At 40.8% G+C, this 19,021-nt stretch overlaps 1 protein-coding gene across 1 annotated transcript; it reads right to left on the bottom strand.

Moving 5' to 3' along the window:
- Positions 1 to 3,631: 3,631 nt before the first annotated feature.
- Positions 3,632 to 18,668, bottom strand: TMEM26 (transmembrane protein 26). The gene is made up of 6 exons (XM_052800086.1): positions 18,123 to 18,668; positions 14,799 to 14,877; positions 8,991 to 9,104; positions 8,242 to 8,462; positions 7,117 to 7,193; positions 3,632 to 4,845 (listed from the first exon to the last, which is right to left on the bottom strand). Exons 1-6 carry the CDS (start codon positions 18,311 to 18,313, stop codon positions 4,433 to 4,435), a joined length of 1,095 nt encoding a protein of 364 aa, XP_052656046.1. The 5' UTR covers positions 18,314 to 18,668; the 3' UTR covers positions 3,632 to 4,432.
- Between the last annotated feature and the right edge of the window lie 353 nt (positions 18,669 to 19,021).

The following is a 19,021-nucleotide window of genomic DNA, read 5'->3' as shown; positions in this document are numbered from 1 at the left end:
CAGGATCCCTGGAATTCCTGCATTAGCAGCTTGCTGGAGGTCATTGGAGTGGAGCTGGCTGACAAGAACTCTTCCCATGTTGGCTCTGAAGGGCCACGGAAGGTTTTCAGAACACAGGTCATGTGTGGTTTTCTAGTCATTAGTATCTATTCCGTTAGGGGTCTGTGTCACTGTATTTCCCTGCTGGTGTAATGACCAGTCTTGGGCAAACATCTCTGCTACTTCTGCCATCGTGACCGTTTTTATTGCCTCACTGTTACAGATTAAGAACAATCTGTTTTCCTTCCTCTCACAAGGAAGGAAAGGCTTCCTTCCACACAGAACAGTGTGGAAAAAGATGGAGAATTGAATGCAAAGACCAGAGGGCCAAGGACTCTCCAACCTGGTGATTTCAAGGCTTGTCTATTTTCTATTGACACAGAACCAGAGAAACAGCCTTATGCAGTTTTAGATGCTAGTGCTCTTTTCAAAGACTTTATTTTTGAGGAGGAAATAATGATTGGGTAGGCTTCATTCAGCTGAGGAAACCTGCATGGAAAGAATACATTCCAGGGAACTTACAAAAAAAAAAAAAAGTATCTTAAATCAGTATATTGTTCAGAGAGTATTGTATGCTTAGTATTTAGAGCCCTAAGCTTTAAGATATTTGTAATGCTTAGGTATTTCTGTAAGTGTTTTACGGGCATCTGCAGAGTGTTCTCATCAGCAATCTCACACACCGTAACAGACATAAAAGCTGTATGTATTAGGCATTGCCAGGTGTGTATGTCTAAATGCATATATGTATTTGTTTGTATCTGTAAAACACATCCCGTGTGCAGATATTAAACACATCCTCTCTGGGATTACGCTGTGACTTGCATACTTGGAGGCAAAGGCTCTGGATAAAGAAGAACCTATCCAGAATAGAGTGGAATTTACTGCAGTTGCTGTGGGTTTTCAAAGCAACGGCTGCAGTCAGAATCTGGCCTAAGTAATTAACTTACGAAGGGTGGAAAGGAAAAGCAGCATGTGGAAGATGTAATTAATGGGAACATATAACAGTCAGTTCTCACATAATAAATTGGCAGCTATGCCTGAGGTAACTGCCTTTTATTTGTAAAATACAGTTGGAATTTTTTAAAAGTAATTGCACATTTTCTTCCTTTTCCACATGGTCCCAGAGAACATAGTACAGTACAAATACCAACAGGAATGCAATAAAACCACGGTTGTTGGTTTTTGTTTTTTCTTTTTCAGGCTCAGGGCTACGATCTTATTTGAGCCAATGTCCAAAGGAAAGGAGGAATACATTTTAGTTCAGGAAAAGATAAGTGGTAAAACATTTCAGTGAGGTTTAATATGGAATAATCTAAAAGGACAAGGCAGGAACAACCAGAATAAATAACAGTAAATGGCTAGATATCTATTTGCAGAACAGTTTTAGTAATGTAATTCTCCTGACTCAAGTAAATAATGGTGAAGATAAATGTTCTGAAATCCTTCCATTTTGAAGACTTGAATTTTCCCTGTCTGAAAGTTTACTGCAGCTTCTTCTGAATAGCAAGCATGACATCAGTTGTTCTTTAGATACGCCACAGATGCTGGCAGATCTTCAAGAAAACGCATTCTACCACCTGTCTAGTGCAAAGCTCTGGAAGGCTGCAGGATGACACAATGGCTTCGCACACCCAGCTGCTGATTCAGCTGACTCAAACAGCCTGCTGGAAAAAAACAGTGCTGTAGTCCTCCCTCGCAAAAAAATTGCAAGAGGAAGGTGACGAGGGCTCGCAACTGGGGTTTGCCGCTGTGACCAAACACACAAGCTACTAGACTTCTTAATTGCCATTTCCAGGCTTCTCAGTGGAGTGAACCAACCGCATGCCATCCTGCTGCTACCTGGCATATGTGATTCCCCTCTGCAGGTGGGGAGGTAGACTACCCACCATTTAAGTGCTAAGTTTGTCTGTTTGGGTTTTCTTTTGTTTTTAAGCAATTTGTTTGTCATCACCCCTGATGGGTGGTGAGGAGGAAAGGGGAAGTCCAAATCTATTCTGTTGTAAGTGTGAGGAAGGATCCAGCCTATTTTGTCTGTGAGGGCATGAGGATAGGATCTAGTAGTAACAACCTAGCATTGGAGTGAGTTCTTCTCACTGTAAATCTGACTAGAAGCTTTACTGCTCTTTAAAATGGAACAGCCTGAAGACCAGGAAATACAGTTCTCTGTAAAATATTCCTGCTGTACCTAGTCTCTGTATTGCTGACCCCAGGGGATCTTGCATTTGCTGCAGGCTGAGCCTGGTAGGCAGTTTGTTGCTGAACTAAGCCTTTAAATAGAAAGCAAGTTTTAAAAAGTACGTCCTGCAATTTTTGTGCTGATGAATTTAGAATGATGTTCTAGCAAGCTCAGTACACTCCAAATTAATTAGCAAGGATCCTTTTAACAGGATAATTACTATACCAGCAAGTGGTAAACTCAAAATGAATGTGAATAATCCTGGCTTTCATCAAGGAAGAGATGTGTTGCAATTCTACCAACTGATTCTAAATTCACCTTAGTATGAAAGGTTTTAGACAACGCAGCTGGTCAGCAGCAGCACTCCAGCTTTTTTACCTCTAGACTTGAATTAAAATCCCAAGTGAAGTTGCATTCTACTCTCCATATGTCTACCTCACAACACCATGGCAAATGATGATTGGCTTTTTTAAATTTCCGCTGGAAAAAGGCCCAAAATAAGAAGAGCAGAAGGTGCTGCACATCATTACTAAAGTAAAATGGTAGAAAGGGCTATAAGTATATGAGACTTCCTTCCTTCTTTATGCTGTGCGTTTTCTTCTTTCATAATGGAAGGGCCTGGTCCTGCATAGAATAGTAACAGCTCAAAAGTATAAACACGTTCACATGTTTGGGAATTGGAATTGTTAAATGAGGTTCATCTTTCAAAGAATAAACATGTCATTGCTTATCAGGCTATGGATAAATAAGTATATGACTGCTGCAGTTGTGGCAGAAACACTTTTATTCATTCTGGAAACCAGATTCTGTCTTTAGATAGCTGAGGCTTTAGAAAATAAAGTTTAATTGGGAATTTTTAATAAGGGAAATTACCTTAATTACGTCGCTTTATATTTGCTAGGTTTTTTTATATGCTTTTCTGCTCTCTTTTAGAATGGATGCAGAAATTTGTAAAAGCACCTGCCATTTTCTGTGAGAATATAATTTTCTAGGCAGGCTTTCAAAAATCACTTATCTTACTTTCAGCTTCTACAAGCTAAGCCCAGCAAAGTCAACGGTCTTACGCTGATCTAAAGTGTGTTCTTGGGAGAAATTAATCAGGCCCTCTGTTGTTCACTCTAAATGTGAAAGTACTAAATTAATAATTATTAGCCATTTCTTAAAAATGGATCTTGACACTCAGCAGACCAGACAATCTCTCAAGTTATTTCATAGGACCTTGTGGTGCTTTATGAAATGTGAAGCACAAGCCTGAATCCTCTTGTCTAGATGGTCTTGTCAAACTTGAACAATGTCATTTTCTTTCTAGCTAGATTGTATGCCTGAGTTGGGCCACTTTTTAAAATGTCTCTGTTTTATATGATTTTTAAAACTTGTCTCAACTGCAAGCACAGTGAAACCAGGAAAAAACCTGGGTGGTTTTGTTTTGCTTTTTTTTTTTTGTCTTCTAACTGGTAGAAATAGAAAGGCAAGCACCTCTGTGGCAAATGCCTGTAACAAATGCAGCTGTCTTCTAATGATCTGTGAGGCTGCCTTTTTTTAAGGTTTAGGTTATTCAGACCATGCAGTTCCTAAAAGACAGTCTTGTGTATGCAGTTTCATGGTGTTGCATAGTTTTTTAACTGAATCCAGCCAAGGATGAGGTAACATTTTGAAGAAGATTGTTCATTCAAGAAACTTAAGAAAAATGTTTAGATGTCACAGTAACAGTAGAAATCTGTCACCACCCTTCACTTGCATGTCTGCACAGTTGTTGCTGCTGAAGTTGTTCCCATACATGGTGAACATATTGTTCATCGTGCTCTACTTTATAGCTGGACCGTTCAAGTAGAGCTAAATGCTTCACTACTTCCTATAATGGATAGGCTTGTCCTTCTATTTGAATACATGCAAGTACATATGTTAGCACAGTGCCACCAAACATAACAACCAACTTTAAGTGTGCCAAACCTTTCTTGTTACTACAAACTATGGCTAAAAAATCCCTGTGGATAATATAATAGGGAACTAGTAAAAACCCACCATAAAAATGGATTAAAAAAATGTCCCATTTCTATGAATTTGCTTCTGAAATTTCCCTCAAATTTAGAAGAAATTATTGATCTCTTGGTGGAAGAGATGACTTAGGCACTCAAGGTATGTTTGATCGTAGAAATAGGCTAAGCCCTTCTGAAGAAGCTGTGGGAAATGCAGCCTCTTTCAAGTCAGTAACTGTGCTCACTGATCTTCTGATGGAGCTTGGGATCGCTCTTTTGGAGGAAAAGCAACAAACTCTTTCATTTCTGTATCTTGGTCAGCGGTGGCAAGAGTACTAGCTTCGTAAGGCTCGCAAGGGCAACAGCTAACTTCTTTCCTGCTCTTCTGCAAGATGGTAGCACGGAAGTCTAATGTTATCACTGCCAAACGATACAATTGTAGAGTCACAACTAAGATATTCTTAGCTGTAAAAAACACCAGCATCTGATTGAATATTCTGAAGTGGCCCATCAGGATTGAACGCACAATGAAGAAGGGACCATCCTGTATGAAAAGGCTGACCCCAATGTTCCACAGTTCTGCACTGTACCTGCACAGCAGCAAGCTGGGGATCCGCCTAGTCGATGCAGTTGGCTTGCAGCCAATATGCTGTACTGGAAATAAAACACAGTTATGTTAAAATAACTTTCTAAAATTGAGCCAGGGTTGGCCTAAAGGGCAGTTATAATCCAGGTTACCCCGGATTATAAATGCATTCAACTGTGAACAATTCAACATAAAGCATATCCAATTTCTAGGATCTGTTTCAGCAAAACACACTAAGCTCATGTTAAGCAGGCAATTACATGGTCTGCCGAACAGGACCAAAAACCACTTCCCCTTTTCTATCCCACAAAGCTATCAGTATTTATACACTTTTAAAACAAGAAGCAGAAATAGAACACCTAATCTTTCTGTAACAACTTCTCCAGACATTTTTCTGTTAAATCAACATGCTAGGCTAATATGTATATTTAAGAAAAAAACCTGCCATGCTGAATGGGAACAGCTTGAGCTGTAGCACTTCAATATGTTCCAGGCTGTCTAAGACCTTGCTTTTAAAAGATTTGCCAGATAACCATTGCCTTTTTCATGTGTCATAGTAAGAATAAGTCATGTCAGTGTGGGGCAATATCAAGCACTATGGATAGGAAGAAACTGTGGTCTCTGCCATATAAGACTTGAGCCACAGTTACTTGTTCTTAGCCTTCTGGGTATGAAATTGCATGCAAGTTGTGGTGGGCTAGAGTGCTTTTTGTGGCATGGTGTCTAGAGAAGGATCATCAGAACAGTTTGTGTGTGGTAAATATGGCTGCCTCTTAGGAAAATGCATGTAGCTTAACTAACCTGTCTCTCAGGCAGGAGGATTTCATTAGTTTAAAAAACATAGCTACTTGTGATGCAGTAACAACTGCCAAACATTTCAGCTTACCAAAAGAATTCTATTGCTTTGAGTCAACACTGGGGAAAAAAAAAAAAATGAGACTCGAGTGGAAAATGAATTGTAGAATGTAGAAATTTGCTGAATGCATTAGGCAAAGCTTCAGCAGCAGCTAATTTTGTAATATGTTTTTGCACCGTTGCTGTTTAATAGTACTAACTGCATTGCTGTAGTCCAGTAATAAGTGCCTAAAAAAATCTCTTTTTCATGTCATGTTTGATGTGTGAGTAAACGTTCTGATGTTTGAATAAGAAGTACTATCTGTGCAACTGTACAGAGCTACCTAAAATAAACTGTACCTATAGTAAATTTCAGGGCAACGTGTATTCAATAATTTAATGTTTAACTAGTAAATGTAATTAAATAAGCAGAAAAGCAATAACCAGAGAAAAAATGCACAGTACAAGAGGTTACTTAAATTAATACTATGATTGTTTAAGCACTATTTGAATTTATTTGAGTGGTGGTGATGTGTGTGGGGGGGGTGGTTGTTGGTGTTTGTTTGGTTTGGTTTTGGTTTTTTTTTTTTAAACTTGAGTGTTGTGCATCTTTAACAGAATATATCAGTTTTTTCAGGAGGTGAGCTGTTGAGCTGAAATGCTGAAATATTTTCGTAACTTCAGTGTTGAAAACAAAGCCTAATGGTGTCCGTGAAGAAAAGGCTAATGAAAAATGCCTGGAATATTTTTTTCATTATTTTTTTATTAATTTATTATTTTAGTCAATGTGTCAACCTAGTAATCAATTTTATATAAGATGCTAGTGAGGATAACATATCTTTGGACTGGTATAGTTGAGTTGCAAACTTGTAGTGATTGGAGGCCAAAATGGTTGGAACAGATGATGATTGAGGCAGCTTTCATTATTCTTTTTGGACATAGAGAAGCCCTTTTTGCCTAGGGACAAATACAAGCCTGAGCTGGCTGAACGTTGGGCCTTTTAGATTAAGATAAGGGTGTATAGTCCCAACGTTACATGGTCCTTTAGGTTCCCTGTGACTAGGTAATTTCTCCTGTGATGACATCTTCTGTGCTCTTGGCTGTGCTGTTCCCTGTGGTTGACAATCTCCTATCTCTTCATAGGGTCTAGTAACCTACTCAGATTTGAGCCATAATATAATGCAAGACCAGATCTAACCTGAGAGCTCACATAGTAAAGTTTAAGGTGGTAACAGGCAACTGGAGCGGATGTTCCAATACAATAATGCAATTCCAGTTTTTTCTGAAAGTAGAGTAGTTTTATCAGGGAGATCAGAGATTAGCCAGAAACAAGTGTTTCCTCAAAAGAAACCACAATGGGTTTTCTTCAAAAACCATCATTGTTATATGAATTGCTCTCCACCAGAAGTACTTGGCATAGTCTGTAGTGTGTGCACAGCCACAAAACATCCCAGCAAAAACTTAAAGCATTTGTTCTCTTTTCTTGTCTGAGTGCAAGTACTAACCTGCAAGATCAAGTGGAAACTGTAACATACTCCAGGTCCAAACAGCAAGAATTGCATTTATGAGAGCATAATTCTTCCTATGGGAGGGGAAAAAAGTGATAACAGTGAAGATGCAGTTTCCTTATGTGATAACAAAAATGTTTCCTGTAGTATTTGGAATGTCATTTAAAGGATGGTTGAGCAAAACAGTGATTAATGCATACTTTTGAGATGTAAGACTAAGGAAAACAGAGGCACCTTTTGCTATGGAATTTCTGCTGTTCAGGCTACATGTTCCAGCTGTGTAATTACACTAAATACCTGATGCTAACATTATAATGCTAAGCATATGGAAATAGGCTCTGTGGCTCAAAGAGGAGATATCTTTGCCCTTGTAGTGATTACACATTCCTCGCAAGCCTGAAGCTTCTCTGCCAAGTGGGAAGGACCTCTTTTCCTGCTGTAAAACCTTTTCTTTGATATTTAAAAAAAAGTAAAATAACATAGTATGTCCGTAAGAGAGGATGAACCTCTTCTGTGATTCTTTTTCTTTATGATGGATGTTCACAGCTCATCTCAGTGCTGTGAGGGGAAGATGAGCTTACTTTCTCTGGGAGAGATTACAATGTTGAAAATTCACACCAGACTATGACATTGCCTTTCTTCTTATCTTTGAACACTTTGTCGTTCTATCATGAAGAAAGTACGTATGACATAACCAAAGAAGCAACTTGGATAATGAATCACTAAAGCAAACTCTAGTTGCTTCCTTGCCAGTCTAAAACAATTCATTTAACCTGAAAGAAGCTTACTGTGTATCCAGTTTCAGCTTCTGTAGCTGTAAGAACTGATGCTGCATGGCAGTTATGCTAGTTGTTTGGCTCTTTGTACCCTTTTATTGGGATGGATGTGATGTGCTTCTCTGCTGGCAACAGATGAGTAATCCCTAACAAAGCTCATAGGACTTAGGTCTTTTACAGAGGGACAGGTGAGAGTAGGAAAATGGAGCCCTTGAATGTAGCCTTCTGTTATCTGTGGGATACGCAGTTCCACCAGTCTGAACACTGCAGATCGCACAAACAAATCTTCAAGCAACACAAAGGTCTTGCACTATGGAAATTATTTATGTCAGCAAATAGTCCTTACCGAACATCTTCGATGTCCAAGGTTTCACTAGCAAATTCAAGTATATCTGCTGCTGTTCCCACAAACATGAGAAGCAGCTGAGACAATTGATCCCGGGTGATTTCAACTCCAATGGGGAGAAGCCATCTCCCAACTACTAGTAGCAGTAGAAAAGTCTGGTGGAGGGCCAGTGTCCATACAGTCTCACAGATTGTGGAAAGGTGATTCACAAAGACTTTAGCCTGTTTAAAAGACAACAACAGTAACATACTGTAACTTCAGGAGACTGACATTATAGGTACCTTCAGAGACTGTATTCATCCTTGCTTTTGTTCTCCTTCACATTGTATTAGATCAGATCATTTCTATGTGGCAGGCATAATTTGAAAAAGGCACATTAATACAGACTTTGGGTAATGAATAGCAAGTCTTTCTCTGTGTACTACTCTTCCTGTTCTCATTTTTCTGCTGGGCATTATCCTTTGCAGAACCATCACCCAGAGGCTTTCTAAATTCAGTTACTGAGATTTGAAAAAGAATGGTAGAAGAGTCTCCTCTTTACACAGAGACTTGTCCTACCAACAAGAGTTAGTATGCAGCACACTGTAGGCCATTTTCACAATATGGTTTTCCCAAACTATTCTTTTCTTTCTTTTTCTTTTTTAATTTTTACTCACTGTGTGAGGAGCTTGCCCAAATAGGCACAACAGTCCTCTCTAATTGCTCTAATATTATAAGATCTCTACTAGGAATAGGAAAAGGTGTCCCACCGTCTGAATGATGTGGTGACCTGTTCCTTCACTTCCATGACTGGTGTCTCTGGATTGATTGAAGTCTTGGTTGCTGACATTCATTTGAACTGCTCCAGGCTCATTACCACAGTACTGTTGTGAACAAAACCAGACATGCATAAACATCCCACACAGGGAGCAGATGTGGTCTATGCTGGAAGAGTCCTGTTTTGCTGAACTTTAGAGTGTTCATTTGTGAAAGTCAGTTGATGTTTACAAAGGTACATGCTCACTCTGATTGTAATTGCCCTCTTGCTCAGAAGGGAGGAATTCCTCTCGTGAGGACAGGAGTGAGGTGTTGGTAGGTCCCTGAGAAAGTGTAGGATTGTACTGTAGAACAGCATGTAAAAATCAAAGGCTGATGGAGTGGGTGACATCTTTGTGCTGTTAAGACCACACTCTGTGAATGTGATCTGCCTGCAGCTCTCCCGAACAGGCTGCTGGGCTTCCTACATAGTCTCTCTCTGGCTAAAACAGTAAAGTAGGGTAAAAATTGGTTATGGTCAGTCTGCTGTTTTATGTTCATGGTCAGTCTCTATATTCAAACTTGTTCTCAAAATGTCTGCTGCTCACCTCTATTATCCAGAAAGTTATCTAAAAATGCCATTGTTTCATTATTCTGTATGACTTAGGCTGAAATGAATAGAGTTGAGGTAGGATGTTTGGGTTGTATTCTCTACTGCTGCCCCCCCCCCCCCCCCAGCCCCATTCCTTATTCTGCAAGGAAATTCAGAGTGTGGGATTCAGGTATAATTAATAAAAATGGGCCTGTGTTGTTGCCTACCCCTGCAGAGTAGAAAAAAAACGGGTATTTTTACTTTCTCCAAGTACCCAGTGCTCTAGGAAATTGAATGTTGGCTAAAATATACTGTTACTTCAACTGCAGTAAACCAGTGGGTGGGACTGTGTCCTGTCTGAGGTCTGCAGCACTGTACTGCCCTTCTACCTTCACGCCCAAGGCTGGCCCTGGAGCAACTGGGGTATGGTTCTAAAATCTATCTTCATAACAATCCCTTAACATCTCTCTTCATTGTAATAAAAAAGGGGTAATTAGAAAATCAAACCATGCTGTTATTAAAGACTTTTATCCTATTCTATTTGTGCCAGAGAACACCAGATAATTTGCATTTCTCCACTGGGCCCCCCACCATTTTATTGCACTGGGAGTGATTTTCTGCAACAATCAGAATGTGTTCTAGTGCATACTGAGTAGCTGTGTTCAGCATAATGCCTGCCAATATAAAGGCAACATTTTCCAGCAAATGTCACATTCTAGCAAATTTCAGATTCTACTTTGATACTTTACTTGGTCTCTGATAATGTTGCTTAGTATCTGGGTAAATGCTGCCTCTTGCCTGACCTTGTCGTAGATAAATGGAGCAGCTTCCCATGGTCTGAAAAATCTGGAAAAAAAGTCAGTGCTTGTTGCTTTTATAATTGGTGGTAAAGGCTCTTAAACTGAATGCTTGCTGTATTTGGAAGGTGAGCGTGAGAGCATTGAAAGGTTGACACACAGATGTGGGCAAGATGATACTTCCATTTGGAAGAGGGAAGTCTAAAGTTCTGGACATGGAAACAGTAAGATGGAGGGCCTGGTACTCTGCCCAGCTACAGCCTTGTGGGGCTAATCTCTCCTTTGGTTCAAGGGCTAACCCAGAGAGAGAGACAGAACAGCTTTTTCAGAGGATGTTTCAGAAAGGAAATTTAACTGGTGCTCTGGAGAAGCCTTTTTACATGTTGCCTGGAGAAAAAGTCCGAATCCTATGGAGACCAGCCCCCAAGGTCAAAGTCAACTTTCTGAGTAGCCCCCACAGGCAGTGTGACACAGTCGGCTGAGGAGACCACGACCTAAAAATACTTGGTAACTGGCATAACCATTCCAGAGTACTAAGAAGTGAGTATCTACCTTGTAACAAGTAGCCTGGGTAGGACAAAGGGATTGCTAACTTGTGCTGGAAGAGGTAGGCTAATTCACTTTGGTTTGTCATTAAGTCTGCATTTGAGCTTGACCCTCTGCCCCCTTGCCTGGTCTGGCAGGGGTAAGAGGAACGGAGCCATGAACTTGCATTAAACTTCACATCAGAGGTTGGGGATTTTTTTGTTTGTTTTTTAAAGCCCTGTTTCTCAGGGATGAATTTGCCAAATTTGAGGCAGGACCCACGTGAGGCAGCCTGCTGCATTTGCTGTATATGCAGGGGTGGTGAAAATCCCTTCCCAAACACTGTGAGAACTCCCAGCAAATAAATCAGTTGGCTGAAGGACAGGAGTGAAATAGGAGCTTGTAGCAGTTACACTGTGTGGATAGCAACGTGTAGGGGTGCTGCTCAGCAGATCTTGTGGCTCTCCCTATGCCAGCAACAGAGCACAGGTGCTCTCACAGCACCAGAGTGGCTGGTCTGCTGGAGGGAGGTGGAGGAAAGCACTCTGCAGCTTCCAGGGGGCTTGCAAGGGGGCTCTTTCCCAATTTTTTTTTTTTTTTCTTAGTGGCACAAAGTTGCAGAGAATACTTTAAGAAAATTAATTCACTTTATCAGTGTCTCTTGTAGGTTTCTCCTATGTAATATTTGAAACTACTCCCAGCTGAATGGGGGATTGCTGTTTCAGTGCAAAGTTCCATGAACTCTGACTGAATGGCACTCCTCGGGGCTGAGCCCACGTTTCTTCTCAACTGCATGCAGGCAGGAAGTGGAAAACCACATCTGCAAAGCCAGTCATTTAAGTAGCCTCCGGATTTTTAATTTAAATATGTTCATATCTTGTTTTGGTTTGTTTCTCTCTGAATATTTATTAAGTGGTGATTGTGGTGGTGATTCACTTGAAAGTCTGGATAAGAGCCTTTAGTTTCATCATGTATATGCATGTAAACAGGGCTGTTTGTGCCAGGCATATTTGCCTAGCCAATTATGTATGTGCAGTGACTTAATAGGAATGTGACAAGGCAAAAGTGAATACTAAGTTTCACAGGCAGTTGCTAAACATTGTTTACCTCTTTACTGCTAAAGCCCAGTTACTCCTAGGTATCGAGACTGTGTGCACAGCTAAACAAAAGTGCCTTTTTTTTTTTTTTTACTGTGCAAAATTAAACAGGAAGAAATTGTACACATTTTGCATGAATTATAGCTTGGTTTACTTCTTCTGAGATGAAGCTTACATTTCTCTGATTTATAAAACTTCTAATCAAAATGAAAACTCTGTTGCATGACAGGGTGTTGTCCTACTGTGTGGCCTGCAGAGAGCTCGCTGTCAGTGCATGGGGAACTCCTGAAACCCTGAACTAGTTCAGCAAATTTATGTTTGCATGTTATTCACAATCCATTATTCCCAAATAAAAACGAGGTTAGCTGAAACTTTCCACAATGGGTCCAGCATTGAGATGGTAAAATTGATGCTGGAATACCAGGGCAGAGTACCCTCAGTCCTGTTAATGTGCACGGAGGCTGCCCCCCGGCCCCCGACAGAGTGGGCCCTCTGCCAAGCAACAGGTACCCTGCTTGTTCTCTGTGATTTGCTGGAAACCAGTGTGGCTGTCACTATGGCAACATGTGTGATGTCAGAAATTCAAAGCAACTGTCACTGCTTCATTTTGCTCATACAGGAAAGCTGAAACGTAAAAGAGGGAGAAAAGATTGCTTAAGCTGTTTTCCAAACTGAGGAAGATAATGGGTATGGGAGGGAAGAAATGGTCCAAGATGTAAGATTACTTTTAGGAGAGTAATACACTAGAATTTTATTTGGTAAGGGAATCCCACTTTGGAATGAGGCTGAGGGAATGGGCAGTAATACTCACTATTCCCTTAAAATGTTTGCTAAGTATCTATCTTATTACTGACTGGGAAGCCTACATTGACTACAGTACTGGTAGTCAGTAAGCCCTGCAAAAGGTGGTCAGTTATCGCTTTCTGTGGTAGTTATGCACCAGGCATTTGGAAAGTTAACAGACTTATTTGTTTATCTGAGATCTTATACAATATTAAGAAAGAATGTTTGGGGTTTTTAATGGATTAAATGGTTTTAATTTTGTTGCCACTCTATTTTGCAGACAGGAATTTTTTCACTCCGTAAAGTTCAATTTACTTTATAGTCTCTCCCAAACACGTATTTCATCCCCAAACACTTTACCACAAAGCACTAGTTTCTATGCAGTCAGTATTTCACTGTTGATATATGAATGGTATTACTTATGTCCAGTTCTGCAGTACTCGGAGGCAGAATTGCCTCTGCCTTTAGGAAGAGAGACTGCATATTAGTACATGCCTTAAATAATAGCACTGACACAAGCAGTTGATGCTTCCTGTTGAAGATTCAATGTGAGATCGAAGTTCTACTGCCTTAAAGACCACAAACTTTTTTCATGGTGTATATATTAAATATGTGGATTTAGCAACTGCATAATTACCCATTCTGATATTATTTTAATAAGGAAAATCCCAGCAATACTTTAGTATGAGGAGTAGTACTAGCTCAGGTGCTGTGTTAGACATAATTGTTAGGAAGGCTGTTCCCCTTCTGGAAGTATTGTTTTTGAATCTATTAGATTGTGTGTTTCCAGAACTCTCTATCCTATCTCTCCAGGTATAAACTAAGCTGTTAACTTGATATACTCCCTCTTTAATTCACAGTAGCAGTATATCAATAAGAACAAAGTATGCCATGTTCTAACATCATTTTGGGAAATAAAGTGCTGCCTTTGACTGCAGAATTAGCCTGTTTCTTGGACCAGATTTAACTATGACAAATGTTCTCAATATCCACGTTACCTGTCTGTGACTGTTTAAGGAGATTTGGCAAAACAAGAAGACAATAAATTCCTGCTGCTGTATTTAGAAAAAGCCTCAGGCATTTTCAGTGTAAACACAATTTTGAATATTTGATTATGCTTCTGTGGGCTCTAACAATGTTTCAAAGGAGAAAATGAGGCACTATGTTGTCTTAGTCTAATTTATGTGTTTTCTTCTGTTACTTTTTGCTTTTGTTTCTATCAGGCCCTTTTCTGCTGTGGATGTAAGGTACTGTATATGTGCAAATGCTGGGACAGGCAAAATCCCTCTTTCACTATGTGGAAGTGCTATGGGGACTTGAAAGCAGCCTGCATGAGGAGGTAGTTTACTCAGTGTGAGCTGCTGGGCTAAATGGCTCTGTCCTGGCCCTAACAGACCCCATCTGCCAAAAGAACAATTGCCTTTAAAAATTTTACCATGTGTTTTAGTCCTGAACTGGAATCCAGATGCCTGCCTCCCAGATTACGATGCAGCATGAGCAAAGCAAGGATATAAACACTGACAGACTACAATGTCAGCTATCTGTGGTAGCAATCCGTGAGTATTCTCCTAGGTTGCTGCAAACATGAGGTAATTTGAGTTTAAGACCCCTTTCACTGATACCTGTCTCAATTTTGGCTTGTTTGGAGTTGTGATATCTGCCTGTAAGTGCTGTGAAACTTGTACTTTGTTTTACAAAGGCCTCTAAAGCAATGAAATTTTTCACCATCCTGAGCAAGATTCAAGCTGGTAACCTGGAGGCGAAAGGCTGATTTTCAAAACTCTACCCCTCAGTTCCCCAGACAAATACAGATAAATGATGTCATTTTTAGCTAGGAATGAGGTTCATTATTTGATATTTAGGAAATGCACAGTTGTCATAGCATAGCTGTAGCTAGATTGGAAGACCTACCAGTATAAAACAGAAAATTGGAACAAGACCTGGCAGACTTCTGTCTATATGCCCAAATCCAAGCCATCAAATAATGCATCAATTTCAAACTAGTCCATCTTGTCTCGTAATAAATACCTGAGTCCCATGATGAATTTCTAGTAGCCATAGTGATGGTACTGTGCAAATCAGATATAAAAATATTGCTGGTGAAAACCTGAGAAGGAAAAGAAAAGATAGCTTGGTATTATATCACATTGTAAATACCATATATCCTATCATTATCTGCATGGAAAAGTATCTTGTGCCTCCTACCATATGGGATATTAAGAAATAGGGTAACTGCAAATAAAAGTTGCTATTCTTGCTGAATTCCTCATGCTGTCAGTATTATGAATCATAGGTTTATTTGTACATCCAACTAAGATCATATATGGAAGTTTATTTAAAATACCTTTTTAAGAACTAACCAAAGCCACTTTGCCACTTTATTTCCATCACAGCATTCTCTGTACTTAAAAAAAAAAAAAAAAAAAAGCCTCTAGCTAACATACTCTTTTTGATTTCATGAAAGGTGAATTAATACATCAAGTCATTTCACTGAATGATGCTGGGATAAAGGCTGTTGATCAGAATCCTGTACATTGAAACGGGGAAGGTAGAAATAACATCAGTTTGCCTAAAACAAGCATTTCTTCAGTAGGAGGTTTTTTGGTGCAGGTTAAATTGGTTTATGAAAATGGGTCTTGGCCTTGTTTCCCCATTTGTGCTGGCAATTGTATAATTATTTAGGATTTCTGTCTAGTTGTTCTCTCCCTGCCAGTCTTCTATATAACTTATGATGGTGAAGCTTTATTATCTTCAGCTTCTTGAGCTGAGTTTATTCAGAAGTACTAGAGAGGTTTCATTACTCCTTCTGCAAGCACTGATTCTTGTGAGGGTTGCTGATGTTTTCTTATTAAACATGTGACAGTTTGGTTTGGGGTGGGTTTTTTTTGGCAATTCCTATCCTTTTGGAGTAGGAATGAGGTCTGATGCCACTAATGTTCCACCTAGCTCTGCTGTAGTATGGAGTGAGCATCACTGCAATGCTGCTGAGATGCACAGCAGCCTTTGCATCACTCATATGTACTGGCCCAGGACAGGGCAGTGAAGTCAAACTTGGGATACTTGCTTGATTCCATCATTGTCGGCACATTCTACGGTGAATTTAAATTGCTTATAAGTATGTAACTGTAGCAACATTTTTGTCAAATGTTGTTGCATTTATTGTTTGTTCCTACCCTGAATGTACCTTTATTTTTGTAATCATGGCTTTTCCAGTGGAGATTAAGTATTGAGGAAAAGAAAAAACCCTGCTGCTCAGGAAAATGACTGTGTTGCTGAGCTGCTATGAAGTGTTTCAAACAATCCCCTCTAAATAAGATAGTCCTGGTTTGGTTTTTTGGGTGGGGGTTGGTTTTGTTGTTATTTTTTTGTTTTTCTGTTTGGGGGGGGTGAGGGGGTGTTGTTTTGGCAGTGGGTTTTTTTGTTGTTTGCTTTTTTTTTTTTGTTAGTGATTCTGTGGGGTTTTAGCCTGGTTATTTTGGGAGAGAACACACCTCATTTGAATGGGAAAACTAACATATTTTACAGTATTTCCTGTAGGACTTGAGCACATGAAAAATCTGTCCAGCTGGCAGGTTAGCAATACTGAGCTAATGATACTAGATCAGGCCAGGAGACTTCAGGGGCTTTAACCCTGCCTTTCTTTCAGAAGGAGCAATCTAGAGGAAATATTATGTGGCCAGGCCCACAATAATACTTTTTCTCCACATGTGCCATTTAATTTTTTGTGCTGGTGTAATAAGTAACAGTCTTCTGTCAATAATGAATGGAGAGAATATGAGGCTCTTGGAAGCAGGAGAGTCCTGTGGCACTGTCTGGCCATTCCTTGGATCAGTGATTGTCTATGGAGGTATTTCTATAAACGCAGATGATACTGCCTGTTCTGAATGTGAGCGTTTTCCACTGGAGCAGAAAGTTATCCTGATGCAAATAGATGCTGGCCATTTGTCTACAGTTCTCACCTATAAACGTTCTTTACTGTGCTGCTTAAAGTGCTGGACGACATCCATTTGCAAAATTTCCTTCTAACTAAATTTAGCCCAGTCTTCTAGCACATGTATTCATCTAAAATGGATCTGCTTTTTCTGTATCTATTTTTCTTTGGATTTTCCAAAAGCTGCCATAGCAAGTCTTCCTTCATGAAGAGTTTACTGCTGCCTCCTCTCCCCAGTGAATTGGGTCTGCTCACTCTCCCTCTCTCATAACTGTGCATTTGGAGCTCTGCTGTGGTTAAATTTTCCTGTGCTCCAGACTTTATCACTGCTTTTACTACATTCAAATTTAGAGCACAGAACACTTGTGTGAATTGTCACACAACACTGCTTCTGTTATAATGGGTTTCACAGGTTGCAATGGGCAGGAATTTAAGATCATTGAAATACTCTAGGGCTTTTTTTGTCCTGGATTTGTCTCAGGGCCTGCCTGCAGTTTGAGTTCTTAAAAATAAAAGGTACTAGTGAAATCTTGACAATTAGTTACATGACCACTTCCTTTTTACAGATCATTTGTTTTGGCTGACTGAGCGCTGATGAGCTGTAGATGACTGCAGTAATTCTTTAGATGCATGTAAAAACCCATGTGCTTGGGCAAACTCTGCTATGGCTAACTCTTTTGTTCATTTTTCAGGCAGCCTTTCATGTGTGAAAGTTCCCCTCTGGAATAGCCTCTCCAACCCAAATATTTAAGCTACTCTTGCTATATTGCAAGAGTGGTTGCTGCTCACCTTTTATCTGTCACTGGGTTTCGGTTCAGGCACTAGCGTGGCGTTAGTACTGCTGCAAGCAGCAGGGACAGGGAAGGCGGTCCCAGGGAAGGAGGTGCAAACCCCGGGGCACGGCAGGATGGAGTAAGAGGTGCAGGGCATCTGCATGGAATAGCCTGTGTGGGCCCCCAGCCCTCTTCTGCACATCACACGTGTAGTCCCTGACACGGTGTTGTTTAGGAGGTGCCCAGCGACATTGGGGGGGGGCGGTGCGTGCCCCCTGCTTCCCTAGCCCCCCGCATCGGCAGCTCTCGAGCATGTACCCCTTGCCTGCAGCTACATTTCCCCCATTTTTCAGCTGTTAGTATGGGTATACACAGAGAACTGTAGAGAGAGTGGCTCCCAAGTAGTCTGCTGCAAAATTGCTCCTCCTGAAAGCCCTCTGGATTTGGCAATGGGCTAGCCAGGGCTTCACCAGTTTTCCACCCCACACCCCCCGCCCAGGTGGAGCAGGGGAGAAAACGCAAATCCCCTGAAAGCTTGGCAGAAACGAAGCTCTCGGGCAGCTGCTGCAGAAGGCAGCCTCGCATCTGCAGCTAAGTACATGCAAAGAAGCAAGAGGGGCTCCGGCGGAGCCGGCAGGATATGCTCACCATTTGTAGCCTCTGCCTTGCTTAAACTTGAGGGTGAGCCCTGTCTCCAGGCACAGGAGAAGATTGAGCAGTGCCAGCAGCCAGTACTTGGGTTCTTTCTTCACTGCAGTCACTCTCCAGACCCCGATGAGAGAGTGCAACACAAAGAGCAGGCGAGTAACCAGAGCATTGAGCAGCACAATCAGCTCCATCCTGGAGCAGCCCCCCTCCCCTTTTCCACGCACCGCAGGGGCCCAGCGCTTTTTAGGAGCCCTGGGAAGTTACCCTGGGAATCACTGGGAAGCGTGCGCACCACAGGCACACAGATCTCTTCTCCTCTTCCATCTCCACAAAGGGGCCCATTATAACAAAAAAGAAACAGCATTGCCCCTCCCCCAGACTTCCTGAAAACTTTTTAAAGGGAAGGAAAAAAAAAAAAAGCTCACGCTTTCAGGCTGCAGTGATTTGTAGTGCTCGGTACAGTTCTGACCACGCTAAGACAGGGGCGTGAAGGGTTTTTTTCTGTCCCCTCTTTATCATCTGCTCAAGGACTAAATGGCAGCGAGGTTTCTATCTCACACAGTTACCATCTCTCTGCTAGTCCCACTTGCTGCGCTCACCTTGTAGATTTCTAGCAGAGACAAAATGTAAGAAGCATTATTAATTTGAATCTTCCTTGCTAAAAGCTCTGCTGCATTACTGAGACTGCAAAAGCCTCTTTCCCTTCCTCCTGAAAGATATAATTTATATCAGGGAGCTTTTAACATTGTTCATTTGACACTGCAATACAGAAAGCAGAAACTGTATACTTAGTTCAACAGTGGAATCCTTGTGTGCAACAGAAGTTAGAAAAGCTAACCAGTACTGAAATCTAGTCAAACTACTATATTGTATAATCTACACCCTGCTTCAGGACTAAG

This window comes from Harpia harpyja, chromosome 10 (assembly GCF_026419915.1).
Source record: "Harpia harpyja isolate bHarHar1 chromosome 10, bHarHar1 primary haplotype, whole genome shotgun sequence".
In the NCBI taxonomy this organism is placed as follows: domain Eukaryota; kingdom Metazoa; phylum Chordata; class Aves; order Accipitriformes; family Accipitridae; genus Harpia; species Harpia harpyja.
The sequence above is the reverse complement of the archived record's forward strand: the minus strand, read 5'-3'. Positions and strand labels throughout refer to the sequence as shown.